Source organism: Mustela putorius, unplaced genomic scaffold (assembly GCF_011764305.1).
Source record: "Mustela putorius furo isolate JIRA1106 unplaced genomic scaffold, ASM1176430v1.1 tig00003858_pilon_pilon_pilon, whole genome shotgun sequence".
NCBI lineage: Eukaryota > Metazoa > Chordata > Mammalia > Carnivora > Mustelidae > Mustela > Mustela putorius.
This window is the reverse complement of record NW_025422010.1, coordinates 52,880,576-52,901,339: the sequence shown is the minus strand read 5'-3', so window position 1 is coordinate 52,901,339 and position 20,764 is coordinate 52,880,576. Positions and strand designations below refer to the sequence as shown.

Here is a 20,764-nt window from a genome sequence, read left to right as displayed (position 1 = left end):
TATTTCCATGCTCTAATGATAAAATAATCCATTTAGCAACCAACCCTAAATAGAGTAGAAGAGGACGATACTGGGGAGTATACATTGTTTTTAAAAGGGCGACATCCTAATCCTACATTCTCAATTTCAGAATTTAAAAAACAAATGAATCCTAAATGCTAATCAGTCTGTTCACCTTGTAGGAGATCTACGTCTCATGGAAGATGGACGATGCCATGAATTTTTAGTAACAAAAACCTAACACTGTGTGCATGTTAACATGTTAACACATTCCCCCTATACACCATATCAGAGACAGCAGAACTCACTTTACATGGGATTCTTAATTTAATTCTTAATTCTATTTAACAACTGACTGACTTTAAAATCTACTTCCACATTCTGAAATAACTTTTATAAAAATACATGGATAATTAGGCTGGAATAAAATGACAAAAGAACTTTCGCTACCACCTTAAATATAGTAGATATCAAGCAGAAAGAAATAGTGGAAAGAAGTTCAAATACTGTTAAATAAAACTTTCTTCTCTGTACCACTTTATAAATAAGATAGCTTGGATTTGAATCAGTAAAGTGTATTTTAAAGTTTCTACTATCTTGTACCAGCCAAAAAGCATTTAAAAAGGAGGGGGGGATCTAGGGGACAAGTTAATTTTTCATTACTCTGTAGTTTTAGGAGTAATTTCTTTATTAAGCTAGAAAAAAAAAAGGGAAAATTTAAGAGCTATCGCTTGTTATACATTTTACATACAATGTATTGTTTGACCTTTTTAAATTTTTACGATTTTATTTATTTACTTGAGAGCACAAGCAGGGGGAGTGGCAGAGGGAGAGGGAGAAGCTGGCTCCCCACTGAGCAGAGAGCCCCATACAGGGTTTGATCCCATGACCCTGGGATAATGGCCTGAGCGGAGGCAGCTGTGCTTAATCAGTTGAGCTACCCAAGTGCCCCTCATTTGAACCTTAAACCTGGTGAGCCAAGTACAATGACTAATATCCGTGTTTTAACATATGAAGAAACGGAGTCTTAGGGAAGAAGTTAAGTAACCTGTCCAGGGTTTTGGAGACAATAGGCAGTTAGAGAACGGACTCAGCCACATGGGTTTCACAAACCTCAGTTGTCTTTGAGCTGGCTACCGTTACATGCTTAGCTAGTATGAGGAATCATTCCATAAAGTTCTTTTCTGCATCTTTTGGGAAATCCATTATGTCATATGACAGTTTCCTTATAAATCAATTTCAATAACAATCTGTCACTTCAAAAAGTAACATACTACCTCTTATTTAACAATGACAGACTGAATTTCCCCTTTTTGTCCTGCTGTCTGAAAACTTAAGAGCTGCATTTAGCATATAATGTCACTAAGTATCTCCTATTATGTCCTTGGTATATCCATTTCTTGCTTTCTTCTCAACAGTTTATGGTCTCACATTAAAAATTTTCTTTTGTTATAAATGTCCCGCTTTTTACGTTTTTATTTTGAATTAACTTGATTGGCAGGGGGAAGCAAGCACAATTGTAAATTATGAAGTATTAGTTTTAAAAAAACCTAATGAAACATACTTATTCTTTCAGTACGATTTTGTTCAAAAACTGTACAAAAAAGTAACTATTTCTTTTAAGATTTATTTACTTATTTTTAAAGATTTTATTTATTTATTTATTTATTTGACAGAAAGAGATCACAAGTAGGCAGAGAGGCAGGCAGAGAGAGAAGGGGAAGCAGACTCCCCGCCGAGCAGAGAGCCCCATGTGGGGCTTGATACAGGGACCCCGAGATCATGACTGCTGAAGGCAGAGGCTTTAACTCATTAAGCTACCCAGGCGCCCCTATTTATTTATTTTAGAAAGAGAGAGCAAATAGGGTGAGGGGCAGAGGGAGAGCAAGAAAGAAAATCCTTAAGCAGAGGCCCTGCTGAGGCTGGAGCCTGATTCGGGGGTCCTATCCCAGGACCCTGACATCATGACCTAAGTTGCACTCAATCAACTGAGCCACCCAGGCTCCCCCAAAAAACTAACTTTATTTTTTTCTACTGATGACTTTTACTGGCATGATCACTGAAAAATTTTTTATCATAAATGAGTTTGAAAAAATCCTGAAATAAATTTCTCAAATTTGACTCAGAAGTTCATAATCAACCTGAAAGAACACTGAAAATTGCTGGAGCACAGGTACAGCTTCCAGCCCAGCACGACTGCAACCGTAGAAACCAAAGCCAGGCAAAAGCCACATATGAGAAATAAGACAGAAAAAAAAACAAAAATGGAGAGGATGTTTCATTTTATTTGCTCAATTTTTTTCATTTATATGGTATATTTTGCCAGTGCATACATAATTTGAAAAATAAATGGTTTGAGAGAAAGAAGTAGCTTTTAGGGTCTTAGAATAAAATCCTATGGGAAGAGTGTATTAAAGACAGTTCTTTATATAAAAGGATGCTTTTTTCTTTTCATGGATGACTTTTTTCCCAGCATACTGAATAATCAAAATTATTTATACTCACAAGGAACTTTTATTACAGAGCAAACTGATTTTTTTAATTTGGCATTCAACTTGACAAAGAACACTTGAACATAGTTTTTTTTTGATCAAATATGTATAATAATGGGAGGGACTAACATGGACAGAGGATATTCAACCTCCTTGGTAAGACTGGAATTTTCTTCAGATTTCACAAATCTATTTTCTGTATTTAAAAGTTTGCTTAAATACATATTTTAAACATAACAATGCTCTATTCTTCAAGTGACAATTTATCTTAAATTGTGGAAAAATCTGAAATTCAGGAAAAATTATCCAAAGGATGGAATTAACCAATTCTCTTTATGGAAATAAATGCTTTAAGATATTTTAAGAATCACATGCATATTAGGGATAATTTTAGCTTAGATAGATATATGTTCCCTAAACTATATGTTACTTTGTGAAATAGCATGATAAGTAAAAAAGAATAATGTTAATGACAGTTAACATTTACTTAGTTTAATATGTGCCAGACACTGTTTTAAGGGCTTTACAAGTACAAATTGATTTCATATTAACAAAAATCTTTTGAGATCGACACTTATTATTATCATCTTCATTGTGTAGATGAGGAAACTAAGGCACAGAGAAGTCTGAACTTGCTGCTAAGTGGCAGAGACAGACCCTGAACCCAGGCTCTATGGCAAGACTCAGTAGCAAAAAGGATAAGGAACACTCTGTATCTACGTCAGCCATCAAATATAACTTCTAGAGATATAAATCAATCAATATAAAATAATCAAGTAGGTTATAGAATAATTTCCCCTATGATGGCTATTTCAATTTTCAGAAGATAGGCATTTTAATTTTCATACTTAACTTGGGTTGGTGGCAATTTAAGAAAATCTAGTTAAACAGACTCTTTTAATAAGTCTATGGGCAGTTAATGTACAGGGATGTTATTCTAGATATGACACGTGAGAAAATAAGTAGAAGTAGTCAATAAAGTAAATATTTTCATATTTGCAATAACTGATTTTTTTAATGTGATTAATGAATCCAACTATAATTTACAACTTTAAATATATCTTATACTGTTTTAGTTTATTTTAGTAGTTGTTTTATCTCTACAAATAGAAAAGTATAATCAGAAAGATTTATAAAGGATGGAAATTAAGTAAGATTTAAAGGAAATTATAAGAAATAGAACTGATAATAGAATAACATCCAAGGAACCAATAAGGCTAGAAAACATCCTTAAATATATCAAAATTAAGTTTCTGCCCCATCACACAGTGCACAACTAGATACTGTTTATTGCCAAAAAATACACATCAACGTAACATAGTATTCAAAACCTTTTTTAAAAAAACATTCCCTTCTCCTTCTTCCAAATATGAAGAATAATATGACCCGAGAGAAGTATTTATTTACATACCTCGAACATTCTAGCAGCAGTACATCTCACAAGTGCTGACGTATGGACAACACCATACCATAGAACAGTTAACAGTAACTCATGGTAGGCTGGATTTGCACTGAAAGAAAAAACTTGGTGTTAAAAGTGAGCGCCACAGTGCCTTACTGGTGTACGGAAAAATACTATATTTATAAGTAATATTAATGACAAAAACATTGGCAAATCATATGAAATTACTCTGTGTAGGTTTAATAGGTTACATTCAAGATTCTTTAAAAAAGGAAGTCACCTCACAAAGCCACAAACTTTTAGCATATTCAGGAATTATAGTTTTAGGTTCTATAAACATTGCAATTACGACAGAAATTTCAACTGTTTAATAGCATAGAAGTTAAAATTATTAAAAAAAAAAAAAGAAAAAGAAAATTTACCTAGGAGGAAAAAAAGATAGGGCACTGGACTAAGAGTCAGATGAGTAAGTTAAACCTCTGTGGAGCTTAATTTCTATATCTACAAAAATTGGGGAAGCAACACATGTCCTTCTTTATGTCGTATGTTTACTGTAGGATCAAATCAGATCAAGTCAAATCATGTACAGGGAAGGATAAATTGTGAAGCCTGTCTAAATGTAAGACTGTATTGCTATTAAGGGCAGAGAAAAACTATAAGAGCAGCTGGATGATATGATTACGAGCAGGATTACGGCAATCATAATGAACTGGCTTTTACTTGGGGCTCCTTTTTCAGTCCTGGAAAACTAAATTTTCTTCAAATCTGAACTTTATTTCTCCAACCACTTCCAAGAAAACATCTGTAGTCTTTCCCCATTCTTTTATTATAATGTATTGATTACAAAATATTAAGAATGTACAAATAAGCAAAACCAGAAACAACAACAACAAAAAATCTTAGGCCTCAAAACCCAAAAGATTTGGTGTGTATGCCAATATTTTTAGACTCAAATTGTGTATTCCATACATCCAATTTAAAAAACTTTGTATCAATTTAAAAAAAACAACAACTATAAGCTATTATTTTTACCCCAGTTCCACAAAAGAAGCCTTCAGGCTATCAAGAGGAGCATGAGATAATGAAAGCAGGGTCATTACATCTTCTAAGAATCCAACTAACAGTTTTCGGTCTTCTTCCTACAGAGGAAAAAGACTGATAATGAATTTCTAACCAAGTAAGTAGAACTAAAATAATAATTTACTACCAAAATTAGAAAATTTCATCAAATATGGGGAAATATCCAGTCTTAGAAGCATTTTAATTAAAGCTATTTATCCAGCATATCTATGACCCCAGTGGTATGAGGACAAAAACTATCCTGATTCATAGATTTAGACCTGTGCTGTCCAATATGGTAGCCACTCACCACATGTGATTATTTAAAAATTTAAATTTAGATTAAAAATTAAGTACAATAAGGGTGCCTCGGTGGCTCAGTCGTTGTACATCTCCTTCAGCTCCTGTCATGATCCTAGGGTCCTGAGATCCAGCCCCACATTGCGTGCTCTGCTCAGCAGGGAGCCTCCTTCCCTCCTCCCTCTCCCCCTGCTTATGTTCCCTCTCTCACTGTCTCTCTCTGTCAAATGAATACATAAATCTTTTACAAAAATTAAGTATAATAAAAGATTCAGTTCCTTAGCACTATTCAAGTGCTTAATAGCCAATGTGGCTAGTGTCTTCCTTATTGGACAGCGCAGATACAGACTGTGTCTGCTGTTGCGAAAAATTTTATAAGACAGTCCTGGTTTAGAACATAATAAGGCATATTTTAAAATTAAAATTAATTTTTACCAACTTCAGTTCTCATTAATTTTGACACTAAATACTTAAATACAGACTAGTAAAAGTTATTCCTTTAACAGAAAATCGATTTCCTAAAAATTATCTTTGCAATGTCTTAGTGGTGAGAAGCTAAATGCTTGTTGAAATATAGACTACTGTGTTTTTAAAAGACTATATTTTGAAATTGTAAGATCCCTCAAACCTGTTTTTGGAGGAAGAGTACAATAAATATGAATTGTTTTACTTTGAATTCAAAGGACAAAAGAAACCTTAGGTATTAATAGGGGAAAACTCAGCAAAAAAGGCCTTCCTTTTTGATTCTTACACTCTGATTTCTATTTATTAAAAAAAATGGTTTTTTTAAAGTAATCTCTACAACCAATGTGGGACTCTAACTCATGACCCTTAGATCAAGAGTCACATGCTGGACTGAGCCAGTCAGGTGCCCCTCACAATCTAATCTCTAAAAATGCTTTATCCTGAATCTATAGTTTCACCTTACTGGTGAGACTGCCTCACACTTAAAAATGACTGATAAACCTTAATACAACATAATACTATTTCCTTAAAATAAGGTTAAGTAGAGTGTGGTGGTCTGTTATACTGTGACCTGCGACGAACCGCAGCTTCTGATTCATGCCCTTGTTTACTTCCCTCCTCTGCAGTCTGGGCTGGGGTATGACTTGCTATAATCAGGAGACAGCACAGGAGTGATGCGCTGATTCTAGGCCTAAGCCTTAGCCTAGTAGATGCTGCTTTTGCACTCTTAGGAGCCCTGAGTCACCATGTATTAGGTCTGGCTCTGCTGCTCTAGAGGTCCCGTGGGAAGAGAGAAACCCTAAGACTGTACACGGAAACTGAAGCTTGGTCACCCTAGCTGAGGTGACTTATTCAAATATGCTCTCCACTAACAAATTACTTACTGAATAAGACAAATATTTAAATTTTGTTTTCCTTTACGGGTACCACTTTTATTTATACATACATTAAAAAGGCATAATGTTAAGTATCTTTCTAAACAGAAAGTGCCTTTACATTTTCTAGTCAAAGAATTTTTCCCTTACCTGAATATAACATGTAAGGACTCCTGTTGCATAAATGGGGACAGTAGCTTTAGTGAGGACCCCATTTCCTGCCGAGGAATCTAAAATCATTAAAATAATTTTAAAAATCTGAGCATATTTTAAATGTAAAGCAAAAAGTCACAATACAAATTATACTTAAAATTCCAACTGGCTAGAAGGTTTACACATAAATATTATCATTACTGAGGAAAATGATTTTGATTAAAACATATATCCATTGGTGGTTGTAAAAATACAACTTAGTACTTTTTATAAAGCCATTAGCAGAAACATTTTTGGTAGATGGGAAAGAACTTTAATAACCAAAATGAGATGCTGTACTTCCCTTTCCATACTCAGAAGTCCGCGCTTTCTTGAAGTCTCCCAAGTGCCAATTGATAAAATCAGGTCGTCTTAAATTTTTATACTTTCAATTTACAGTAAAACTTAAAGGCACTTAGGTAAAAGGCACCTATGTATGTATTATTTATCTGCTTCTAGATATGAGATACTACCTAGTTTCCTAGGACCAGTCTAGTTCCAGAGCACCTCCTCCATTTTCTATAGTGATTTTCAGCCAGATAACCCTGATTATTTCCAATGGGAAAATTCAGGCTAAGTAAAGCGGTAGAAGAGAGGAAAGCGTTCAACCCTAGGAGAGTACCCTGCAACTATTTTAAGAGAAGATAAAATCGCCTGTAGATACTTTCAAAAAAGCACTTCTAGAGATGGTGTGACATTATTCGTTGTACCAACATCTCTTGCTTATTGTTCCTTAGGCACTATTTTAAGTCCTTTAGATTTGCTTTTACATACTCCCAAATTATTTATTACATTTTTCTTTTTTTATATTGCTCCAAATTCTTTTCAGAAAGTAGTACATAGTACATAAAGAAATTTAACTAACTGCCCTGAAAGAATTATAACAAAAAAGAAAGTTCCATTTCACATCAATTAGTATTTGAGGTTTGCTTATTCTCTTAATAAGATTAATTTTTTTTTCCTTAGGGGTAATACTGATATGCTATTTGAGAGTTAAATCTGAGGTTAGGAACATAGGTCTAAATTGGATTCAGAGATACAGACTATATACAGAGGGATTAATAATCTCTTCCTACAGGAACAGCTAACATTCAGAGATAACTGAATAATTCTAAAAGCTGTCAGTTTCTAAAATATGTAAGTATTCTTCACTAATTTATCATCAGAATTAATAACTGAACAGATAATACCAACTACTAGGCATTCCAAATATCAATCCTTTTAAAAAAATACAAATTTTGGGAAGCATCTGTCAAAAAAAAAAAATCTTATGTTTTATTTTTCTCTCTGAGGACAGCCCGAGGTGGAGTTTTGTAGATCACTCGAACCAAATCACTAAGGCAGGACTGAACTGAGATAAGAATTATTTATCTATCCCAAATCAACCAAGTTCAAAAAAAAAAAAAAAAAAAAAAAGAGGGAGGCTGTACATTTTCCCTTCTAACATTTTTCAATTCTTAGGAACTAGAAAAATACACAGGGACCTAAGATCCATTAAGAAATGAGTTCTTAGGCCAGTGGTGCTATAACTAGACTTCTTAAGACAGATGAGTGAAAACTATCAACAGAGAGGCTAGAACTCCCCATCCAAGCATGTAGTTTCATTTTAAGAATGTTTATGCATACCATACATTCTTTTCCACTATATTTGTTTTAATTTTAAAAGCTTTAAATAACTAATTATGATGTAGAGGCCCTTTATTTTATAATTTTCAGTATCTTGAATATACCACTTCAAACCTATAAGGGTACAAGTACTCAGTTTGAGAAACTCAGTCTTAGGTCAGTTTAATTACAAAGAAGGTAGATATTTATAATCAAATTAGCAAAGATTAATCTCACCACAATCTCACAGGGAAGAGATTAGATGTGACACAGCTGTAAAACCAAGAAACAGTTTTCCTTTTCACGTATACTTTCACGTGTACTTGCTAGTTTACAATGTGCATATAACAAATATAGTATTTTTCCTAAGTGAAGCAATTCAATTGTTTTTAAAAAGTAATAACAATGAACCTACCAATGTTTTCTTCAGACAGTCTTAAAATCTCCTGGAACTGAGGTTTTACCTAAGCAAGCCAAAGAAGATACAAAATTTTAGATCCAATGCATCAACTGATGATTAAATTAAGTAAAATGTTTACTACTATTGCTACTATTTATGCTTTGCTTTATAGACTATTAGAGTGGTTAAGAAATATAACAATTTCTAAGAGGCTTAGAATAAAATAAAAGGCAAGTTACTGAAAACAACACCTTTAGAGAAAAAGTATTTTCAAAATCAATTCAAGTCAGTAAGTTTTTCTCAAGGGCCTTTGGTTTCCTTCACTAAATTAAGATAATTACCAAGATGATTTTCAGTGCTTGAAATAGATACCTCCTAAAACTGAACTTGATGATAGAAAGATTACTTAGGTAAATATTACTATATGATTAGATTTATTTTTTAAACATTTGCTTATTTAAAAGGAATGAAAAGGAAATTCCATTCATTTAATGTATTCAATAAGTAATATATTCATCATTTAATATCAATCTGCTTAGATTTTAACTTCCTTAAAATATAAATTTAAACATCAAATACAGAATTTAATTATAATTTTTAAGTTAGAGTAAATGCTTATTTCAGTTTTTTTGTTAACATTATCACAAACTTCAGATTTCAGGCCACTGAAGCCAGCCACTTAACTGCTAAATGCTAAAGCAGACTCCTACTTATTTCTTTTTCTTCTCTCCTTTTTTAAATAATAGCCACTTCTTTCAGAGTTGTCAAACAATTTGCTTGCCAATGTTGACAACCATAAGATCAAATTATATTTAACAATTAGACGTTAGTGAAAAATGTAAAATGATCCTGTTTTTTCTACAGTGGCATCAAGGTCTGGGTTTTGCTCTCCTATCAGCAGGTCAGCATAATAACTTACATATTCAACTTAAGCTGAGGTGAAGCCCCTGTTAAAAGATTAATCTACAGAATCATAGAACAAAGACACTGAAGTGATTTTTTATTTCACACAGAGAAGTGACTTGATTTCACACAGGCCCAAACAACTTAATTATTTATTATGGGTCACAAATATAATACTGTTATAACCCATTTTCTGAATTTTGTCCAGTCTGCTATACCAAACTACTTTACTTTAAATATTTCAGTAACTACAGAGTAAAGTAACAGTTAGTAGTAAAGAGCTGCACAAAATTCTTACCTTTTAAACATCTTGTTTAGCATTTGATTATAGCAACTGTATCTTTCAATGTTTTTATCAGGTCTCTAAAGAACTGGCTTAATAATATGCCAGCAAGACAAATGATTAAAGAGGAAATTGGGATCTAAGGACATTCCGGTTTTAATTGTCTAAAACTATAAAATAATCTGGATGTGCAAATGTGACAAACAATACTGCTGGCAGTGACTGAAAGATGCAGCATTAACCTCAAGTGTCCCTGCTATTCTAAGAGCTGGATCCTTGCAGCAAGTCCTCTGTATAAGCTACTTTGGTTCCACCATCGCCTGGAGTTTTGACCAAAGTGTGCTGAGCGAACAGTCACCCCCCTGAATCTGGGGTAAATGGTAAAACAGGAGGAGCACATCAAAGAATTGCAGTTGAGTTCTCTAACTGATACCTATGCTGGAAATCTTCAAGATATCTACAGTGAGTAGATCTTATATCCAAATCTGGATATAAACTAAGTTCAGACTAAATCATCTGAAAGTAAAGATGAGAATACTAAATCATCTGAAAGTAAAGATGAGAATACTAAATCATCTGAAAACCAGTAAAGATGAGAATACTACTGACTAGAATTTTCTTTTACTATCACATTTTTCTAAGATATTAAAAGATAATTAGGCTAAAGGAAGGGCTCATTCTTTTATTTACTCTGTTACAGCATTAATTAACACATTACATTTCTGTATCTCTTGCACATAAGAAAACATGGAATACAAGTTTTTACCTTAGTGTTTGTAAAAATTTTGCCAAATGTCCGGCAAAGGCGCCAGAAAAATCTGGAGAATTCATGGACACAGGCAGTTGAAGTAACATTAATTTTGCCAACTATTTCTATAAGTTGTGGCAACCTAAATGTGAAAGGAAAGAAAAATAGGCAGGGGATACATATAAATTTCTGTTTCCTTGCTAATTTCTGAAACAATGCAAATCTAAAAACCTCTTGTTTTGCTTTTGTTTTCTTTTTTTTTTTTTCTATGCCCAGCATGGAGCCCAACACGGGGCTTGAACTCACAGCCCTGAGATCAAGACCTAAGGCTGAGATCCAGACCTAACTGAGCCATCCAGGCACCCACTGATTTGCTTTTCATAGTCAGCAAACTTGCAAATCAAAGGAGTAGTCTGAGATGCTTTGGAGGGTTTTAAGCTTATATTCTGTTCTATAAACTGCTTCTATATTTTTACTGCTTGCCATAAAATATAGGAACCTTAATGGTAGCGTTCTAACTATGAAGTTGAGACATAAATTACTGGATTTGATGCTTCACATAAAAGCTTGGCTAACGTGGCATCCATTTTAGCTTCAACAATGAGAATCTGGATGTAGTTTAAAATCCATCACCCCTATTAACAACAACAAGGCAGCAGATAGGTCATTCTGACACAGTTCAGCAGCACCATTTGCATAGAAAATAACTATATATCCAGTAGTATAAATCTCCTCTCCGAAAGAAGTTTATCACAGATAATGCCAATTATGTTAAGTTATATTTTTAATATTTTGTCCCTCAGTGCCAAGGCTAAACACAGTGAGCTATCTTCCATTCAACTGACAGAGGTGTATGAAATGAAAAGGGAGGCAGGAACTTACAACTGATTGACAACCCATAGTAAAGTCTCCCAGCCTGTTGTCCCCTCGTGTTCCAGCTGGTAATCATAAAGTTGTAGTAGCACTGCCAATTGCTCACGACTTCCAATTATTGTAGATACATCTTGAAGAGGCGACATAGGCCGAGGGAACCTAGTCACTATAAATAATAAAAACAAAATAAATCATGTGAAAATGGCCATTTGTGAAATGAACTGTTCTGTCCAAAGGAAACTAAGATTCTGCCTCCTGATATTTAATTACCTTATTATAAACTTTATCTTTTTTTGTTTGATTATCTTATTTTTATTTTTTTAATAATTTATTATTTTTTTTAATAAACATATAATGTATTATTAGCCCCAGGGGTACCTGTGAATCGCCAGGTTTATACACTTTACAGCACTCACCATAGCAAAAACCCTCCCCAATGTCCATAAAAACTTTACATTTTTAAAGGAAAAAAAATGAAACAAATTCTTGTCACATGTGAATGAGTTAAACAAATCTCAAAAATTAAGATTTTATGAAACTAAATAGTTAATAAGCAAATTCTATAATGACATAGTTTGCTAATGAAGATTAAAATTTCATTTAGGTTAAATTAAAATTGGCCCAAAGATGTCGGACAAAATTGAATTCAATTAAAAAAAACCAGAAATACTTGTTAAATCTACCAGATTGTTTATAACTATGAAATAGTAAATATGACAAATATGATTCCTTCAGGCATAAGCAACTAATAGATTAATACTGGGGAAATAATGAATACCAGAGAATAGTGACATAAAATACATTAAAGCTTGAGCCGAACAGGTTTCTTACATATTTAATCTCTAATATTAAATACTTAATTTAAAAAATTTCCATAGTTTGAGAAATATTAGCTTAATATAAAGTATAAAAACCAGTGACCAGAAAGATAAGGCAAAATATACTATAAATATTATAACCAGGGAGGCTCCCAAGAATATACGTTAAAAATTTGGGGGGAAAACGGAAGAACTTATAAAATTATGTAAATAAAACATGAAGCTATAACCAACATATTTTAAATTTGTAAACATATCAATAAAATTTATGATCTTACAGATCCTAATAGATCCCAAGTTATTAAGAGAACACTTTTTGATGGCTATTAAATGAATAATGCATGCCAACACCTCATTCACTGTTAGAAACTCCTGTATAGTGACTAATATCCTAAAAAGACACAAATATACAGAATTGTCTCAAACATATTAATGGATTAATAATTATTAGTAAACTTAAGAAAACATGAAATACACATAATTTTTTAAAAGGCTCAAAGACAAAATTAAGATGATATTATCTTTTTATGCTGCCCAAGGCTTTTAACAATATGTTAAGTTCAGATCAGATAAAGGTCATCCTTTGCTAGCCAGACTCTCCTATTTGTTGTTTTTGTTTTTCTTTTCCCCAAAGATTTTATTTATTTATTTGGCAGAGAGAGAGAGAGAGAGATCACAAGCAGGCAGAGCACCAGGTGGGGGTGGGGTGGAAGCAGGCTCCCCACTGAGCAGAGAGCCCAATGCGGGGCTCGATCCCAGGACTGTGAGATCATGACCTGAGCTGAAGGCAGAGGCTTAACCCACTGAGCTACCCAGGTGCCCCTGGACTCTCCTATTTGTTATCCTAATATACCAACCAACAAATACATGAGTTTGGGTAATATGGTATTTCTCACTATCTGGAGTTTCTGCTGGAATTCTCACTGTATCTCAACCCATGAGTCATACAAATATGAATTGTGAGGGATATTTGTACTTCATATAGAAATATATCATGTCAAAGCATATCTGATACAATTTCAAACAGGATTATATCATATTTGTAACAATCTGCTATACTATGATAGAATTAATGTTATTTCTTCAAAAACACTAACAAATTATTGAAAAATAATTGAACAGTTTATTTATTTATTTATTTGACAGAGAGAAAGAGAGAGAGCACAGGTAGGTAGAGGGGTAGGCAGAGGGGTAGGCAGAGGGAGAGGGAGAAGCAGGCTCCTCGCCAAGCAGGGAGCCAGTTGCGGGGCTTGATCCCAAGACCCTGGAATCATGATCGGAGCCGAAGGCAGACTCTTAACTACTGAGCCACCCAGGCGCCCCAATCGAACAGTTTAAAGTAAAATAGATACATCAAAATTAATTATAGGGAGAGTGAGGTCTAAAAAAGATTTAAAGGTAGGTCTAATAGAAGCAAAATAATGTCAAGAAATAAGCAATTACTTGAATAACTCAGTTATTATAGGTAAGTAGTCAGAATGGTTCAAGAGTCTCAAAACAGGATTCCTTTTTTTTTTTTTTAAGATTTTATTTATTTATTTGACAGAGAGAGATCACAAGTAGGCAGAGAGGCAGGCGAGAGAGAGGAAGGGAAGCAGGCCCCCAGCTGAGCAGAGGGACCTATGCGGGACTCCATCCCAGGACCCTGAGATCATGACCTGAGCCGAAGGCAGCGGCTCAACCCACTGAGCCACCCAGGCGCCCTATTTTGACCATTTTCATCTACTCTCCAGCACCTGGCTGGCAAAAGGAAACATTCAAGAGTCATTTGTTAAATACATGAAGGAAAGGATGATAGCAAATATTATAGGTTGAACTATGTATGTATCCCCCTGACTCCCAAAAAATTCCTATGAAGTTCTAATCCCTAGAATCTCAGAATATGACCTTATTTGGAAATAGTATTGTTGCAGATATAATTAGATAAGATAAAGTCATACTGGAGTCAGGGGGCCTTTAGTCCAATATGACTGATCTTATAAAAGGGGAGAATCTGGACATAGAGACAGACACACACAGAGGAAGCATGGAGGAAGGAAGCATGGAAGCATGGAAATGAAGGCAGAGATCAGGGTGATGGCATCTATACGCAAAAGAATGACCAAGACTGCCAGCAAACCATCAGAAGCAAGGAGAGAGGCATGGACCAACTTCTTCCTCAGAGCCATCAGAAGGAACCAACCCTGCTGACAAATTGATCTGAAACCTCTAGCTTTTAGAACTGCAAGACAATAAATTTCAGTTTGTGGTATTTTGTTACTGCAGCCTTAGCAAACCAATATGGCAAGACAGAAAAAGAAAGATAGAATTAGAAGTAGGAAAGCCCCTAGGCAGACAAGGAACCTTAATACATGAAGGGGTAGAACCCAAAGCAGACGGCTGTGAATGCTTTAGGAAGACCTTTCTTAAAAGTCTGAATTTTCCTTCTCCTCAATAATATTTTGAAATGTTAAATTAACTCTACTCCATCCATTCTCAATTTTTCCAGTAAAACAGATATTCAATGATTCGTGTATTCTTGGGACATAGCTTCATATCCCAAAGATTAAAGGTAGCCCCCAGTTTACATGAAAACTGCAATTCTTAAAATCATTAAGTGTCTGTTTATGTTCTCAGTGTTATTCTTTTGTCTATCAGAAGCCAGTCAGAGACATGGACAATTTCATAAATCTGAAGATGTTGCAAAGGTATCTCCTACAAAGTAATAGCTGGTCTATAGCCACTTTTTATCCTGGGGGTTGGGTGCAGTGGGGTTACTAAGTGCCATGGATCAAAGGTCACTTACTAGTTAGGTGGTCACTGAGAGGAGACGGGCTTTTGCTATGAATGTCACAATTTCTGAAACTAAGATATATTCCTTCTTTGGAGAAAAAAAAAGAATCTGCTACAAATGCTTATATTTCTATCAAGGACAAGGAGAAAAGAGTAATTAAATTTACCTTCCCCTACTGAAAGTAAGATGAAACAGATGGGGCAGAAAAAAATATAAAGAAAGTGGAGATGATAAGCTTCATAAAGTGGCACTAGTAACTGTTCAGTGATCTTTTCATTGATTCAGCTCTATTAATGAAAGAAAACTTACTTCGGCCACTGGAAAAAAGGTTATAGAAAGACTATAGGTTAGGATTGGAATAAAAGTACAAATATTATAAAATAATACCATGAGGTTTTTTCATAAAAGATGAAGCCACAGTTTAACTTAGCTATCACACAATCTATGACCACGAGATTCCACACATGTATTTTAATAATCATGCTGTCATATAAAGTGATTTTTAGAAGTTTAAATAAAAACAATTCTTTGGGAAGCTAAGCTGCTCATGTTCTACATCTTCCTTTCATAATTTAAGTTCAGTACCTTCTATCTGTGGCACTTCACCATGAAGCTTGGCTTTGCTGGAGAAAGGTGCATTCTGTAGCACTAATGCAAAGAGAGATGGGATCAAGGACTGCAAAGCAGAAAGATACATGTGGAGCTTATGTTCATCCAGCCCGTGCTCTCCTTCCTGAAACATAAGGAGGTGGAAGCTAGTTTTAGTTTTCTGAAATTAGGTATTTATAATGCTCTTCCTTTCTGTGGCTATGAATAAAACATTTAAAGATTTGTATGGTAGACTCATAGCATAGCACCTAACGGAGATGTCCATGCATCTTTTCTTAATTTCTTTATTTTTCTTAATTTCTCTAAGTACATGAAAATGTGAAGAAGCACTAAGTCACTATAAAAGTAATATAATTTTTTATATGGAACACTTTACGGTGGACATCAGTCATTTCCATTTGTATGAAACTTCTTTTATGGGGATTTTTTTCTTTTAAGAGGATCTTATCCTTTGAAATTTTATAAGTCGGAATAAAGAAATTAAAGTGAGCCCCATGAATCATTTTAAATGTTAAACGGTTAAACCAGCAGCAGTGCTTGCTACTTTCCTTCGACTTCCAATCTTTTACAGATTTGGTGTCTATATTTGCCAGCACTGAAAGCATTTTAAAATAATTCAAAGCACAGATGAAATGTAGGAGAAAAAACTTCAAAAGGAAACAAAAGAAAGAGAAAACAGAAAGAAAAAAAAAGAGTAAAAGGATCAGTATGGAGCACAGAAACCAAATGTTAAAGTAGAAAATAGAATCATTAGAGACAAAAGTGTTTACTGCTATTCAAATCCACTTGAGATGTCATTACTATGCTGTAAAATAACTGTGTCAGAAATACCGGACACATGAGTTACATACTATCAACTTCTAAATTAGTTAATCTCTTCATGGAAGAATTACCTATGCTGAATACTACAGATATGTTTAACAGCAAAATGGAATTAACCATGTTATGAAATGGAAAAAGAAAAACAAAGGTATGGATAATTTCCAGGTAGAAGGAATGCAAACATTAAAAAAAGTGCTTTAAAAAATTTCCTAGGTTTCACAAAAAGATATACTTCAGTCTAGTTATCCATAGTTTTTTAATACCCTTTTTAAATTTACAGAAAAAACAGCTCAATTTTTAAAAATTAAATAAATATGTGTGGATACATCTAAGACTGTCTACAGAGTAGTTACAAGGCAAGAGCCTTATAGATTCTTTAAAATCTGGGGGTAGAATGGTTAAGAGTTTGTTATCAGTGACCCAAACCTGTCATTTAACGGCTATAAGACCTTGGGCAGGTTCCCTAAATGCTCAGTTTCCACACCAAAACCAAAATAAAATTCAAAGACTTGTAAGAATGAAATAATAATGTTTTATTTATAAGGTATTTACTCAAATGCACGTAAGAGCCATTAAAGAAACATTAGTTTTTCTTCTAGACCCTAAAAGGGACCTCTAGTATAAAAATTAAATCAAGAAGTTACTATCTTTTTTTCAACTTTTCTTCCTTTCTTTTACTCGGTTAAAAAAAGTGTTTAATGAACTACTGCGGTGAGGGAAACACAGTTAAAGCATTTGACAACATGTAAGAAAGCTTTAGAGACTAGTATTTGAGTTAGCTCTGCATTCCGGGAACTGGAGCTGATACATTACCCAAAATCTTTAAATCTTCAGAAGAGACAAGGCAGAGCTAGCTTTCTCAATAATGTACAAGTGAGTTCCACAAAGGTGCTACTTCATTTCTTTTTTCACCTGGCTTTCGCAAAGCAGAACTTCCTCAAATCTCTCTTGGCTCCACTCCAATAAAAATCTTTAACTGGTAAATTATCAGAATGTTCAGCCAAGTGGTATTTTCTGTCTTTGCTCTCCAGCATTCTTTCAAGATGATTTAGAACAAACCTTTTAATTTCTGTAAACTGTATACATAAAGAAAGCATTTACCCTGAGAAGTTTTTCTATCTTGTTCAGCAATGTAGGTATAAGATGAGACTGTAAATTTCCAAGTTCTGTAGTCCAGGCAGCATAAGCCGGTAAAAATACTTGATGTGTTGCACTAACTACTCTTTCTGAGGGATCACCCAAAGCTGACAGCAACAATTCAAAACCCTGCCAAAAAGAAACAGGTAAAATTAAGATTTTTAAAAGAATAAACTTCCAAAAAAAAAAGCTCCTCAATAAAAACACAGTAAGTGTACACTGCAGTACATTTAGAAAACATTTAAGCAAGAAAGCAAGCCATCCATAATCCTATCATTTCTATTTTCTTGGAAGAAAATGTCACGTATCCATTGATGCGAAAACCAAAGAGAAAAGGTGGTAAACATGGCATGCATGTTGCCAATTTCCTGCCACAATACTATGGTGGAGATTGTAAATGAATCCTAGCACTCTTTCTTCTGAACTGAAGAAGTAAAACAAGGCAGCCATAAGCTGACATACCTACCATTCCTACTATGTATTACTGAGTAGCTGAATCAGAGATTTGGAATATTAACTTATTTGGAATTTTATAATGGAATAAATGGGGTTCATTCTGAAAAACATACCTGTTGATATTTGTCTGGATCATCAATGTATCCCATAATGATACCGAGGCTTTTGATCACAGCTTCTCTTACTAAATCTGCCTTATCTTCCATTAACATTTGTTGCAACATTGAGAGAACCAAGGAGCTACGTATTTCTTTCTGAAAGTAAACAAAAACACGTTTTTACTATTTATTTTATGCTAGCAGCAGAAAAGCACAGAAAATAAGATGGACATCCACATATTCTACACCCAGATTAAATACATTCATATTTTGCTGTTTTTTGGTCTTCATTTCCCAAAGACCTAAGACCTTACAGATACAGCTTGTCTGATTCTCTTCACCCTCTCCCTCTTCCTCCACCCTCCCTAAAGATAACATCTACCTTGAATTTGGTATCATCTTCCAACATGTTTTTCTATCTACTAAATATGTGCAAATCCTTCAAATCCTACAGCACACAGTAGCAGGCACTTTTGGCAAATGAACAAAGTCAACACTGCATTAAATGGAAAATGACTCTGCTATTAATACCTGTCTTTAACTCAGAGAGGAGCTTTCAGAGTTTTAATAACAGGAGAGATTACAAATATCTCTCCATTAATCAAAAACATTTGTCTTGGGTAGGAGTGTGGAAGCATTCTAAAATCCTGGTGTTCCTAATTTTGAAGAACTAAGAAAAAAACAGGATGATAAAATATGAGAGCAAACTTTAAAAATACTTCAAAGAACTGCATTGCTAATCTCAGATGCTACTCTTTAATATAAGTAGCTGCATCTTAATTTCACACATTTTTTTGTGTGAAACTACTGCTATATCTTAATTTCACACAGTTTTTTCTTTTGTTTGTTAAAGAATGTTTTAGCCCAGTGAACTCTGGAACACTGAAAAGAAATGAAATTAAAAAAAAACAACAACAATGAATATTTTAGTCTAATTAATGGCTGAAGATAAAATAAATAGCTATCATTATATAAATTCTTGCCCTTACTTCCTTTCTCTGGATCATTATTATAATTTGATCAGTTTATAAAATTCTTCAAATCTAAACTTGTTTAGGTCCTTTTCACATCTAATGGTTAGAATACAATAAAGATAGAGGATGTGACCATTTTCATAAATTTACAGTGTAATTTTAGTATGCAGAGCAAGGCCTAACAGTCATCTTTAAATGACCTATTTTTTTTTTAAGATTTTATTTATTTATTTGACAGACAGAGATCACAAGTAGGCAGAGAGGCAGGCAGAGAAGAAGGGGAGCAGGCTCCCTACTGAGCAGAGAGCCCGATGTGGCGCTCGATCCCAGGATCCTGAGATCATGACCTGAGCTGAAGGCAGAGGCTTTAACCCACTGAGCCACCCAGGTGCCCCTAAATGGCCTAGTTTTTGGTTTGACTTCCTAGAAACTAAAATATATGTAATTTTACCAAATTTTGATCACATTTAGCTTGGTGAATATGTATTTTAGTACAGCCTTATTTACTTATCCTTTAGGATAAAAACTGCCCAAACACTATCTTGGATATCTTAAAAGGGCTTCTGGATTGGTATCAGCCTCTGCAGCAGGATGGAGATAAGTGAACTTCAGCTGGGTATTTGCTTCACATTGGTCCGGGCTGAGGTCAAGTACGGCAGTTAGCTTCAGTATGCCATAGGGAACCCAAAGGACAAGTCAGGAGGCGTTACTCCATTTAAGCCATGACCACGCTGAGATTTTACTGTTAGCAGCTGTGGTGGGATATAAGGCAAAGGAATATCCATAGAGGAAACATTAAGTCTAATACCGCTTAACATTCTAATATCCGGGGCAGTGTAGAACAGCTTATTTATCCCCTTCATGCATGTGATGTTCATCTCTGCTTGGAACAGTAAATAAAAGGATGCTCAAAACTGACTCATGTATATCTATCTACATGATTTATCACAACACCAAGATATCAGTTTTCTCCTATGAGATGGAAAAATATTAAAAAAATTTCATCATGTACAGCTCCTGGAGAAGGTATGTGAAAATAGGAACTCCAGTGAACTGATAATAGGAGTATAAATCTGTGCAGTCTGGGTCGGAGCCAATTTAACACTGTCAAAATAAAAGAATGCAAATGCTGAAAGAAGCAAAATGTGGAGGTATTGACAGAATAGAAATTTAAAAATACAAGTTACCCGTACAAGAACCTACCAATAGTGTCTACCGTCAGGGATATAGAGTATTATATATATAGTATGATTAATTTTGGGTAAGAAAAATTCAAATATAAAAATGCAAACTGGAATATGCATAAATTTTTATTTTCTCCAAGAATTGATTAAAAACTATTAACAGTATATGGATATCTTTGGAGAGAATGACTAGGTAGGCCACAGAAGCAGTCTTTGATTTTCATTTTGTTCTTTTTTATACCATATGAAAACTTATTTTTAATGAAATAAAAAGAAATATTATTGGAAGTGAAACT

At 34.2% G+C, this 20,764-nt stretch overlaps 1 protein-coding gene across 9 annotated transcripts in view; it reads right to left on the bottom strand.

The window, feature by feature from the left end:
- RELCH (RAB11 binding and LisH domain, coiled-coil and HEAT repeat containing) overlaps positions 1-20,764 on the bottom strand; it is a 106,858-nt gene that overhangs the window by 27,408 nt on the left and 58,686 nt on the right. For 8 of the 9 annotated variants that reach the window (XR_006602153.1, XR_006602154.1, XM_004745593.3 and 5 more), the window contains exons 14-22: positions 18,326-18,466; positions 17,721-17,885; positions 15,774-15,921; positions 11,607-11,763; positions 10,743-10,866; positions 8,806-8,854; positions 6,744-6,823; positions 4,927-5,033; positions 3,904-4,003 (exon numbers count right to left, since the gene is read on the bottom strand). Coding sequence is in view for 7 of the 9 variants with exons in the window: in XM_004745593.3 (XP_004745650.1) it covers positions 3,904-4,003; positions 4,927-5,033; positions 6,744-6,823; positions 8,806-8,854; positions 10,743-10,866; positions 11,607-11,763; positions 15,774-15,921; positions 17,721-17,885; positions 18,326-18,466 (1,071 nt within the window). In the remaining 2 variants the exon portion in view is untranslated. The remainder of the gene's footprint in view (positions 1-3,903; positions 4,004-4,926; positions 5,034-6,743; positions 6,824-8,805; positions 8,855-10,742; positions 10,867-11,606; positions 11,764-15,773; positions 15,922-17,720; positions 17,886-18,325; positions 18,467-20,764) is intronic. The other variant, XM_004745592.3, reaches the window with a different exon arrangement.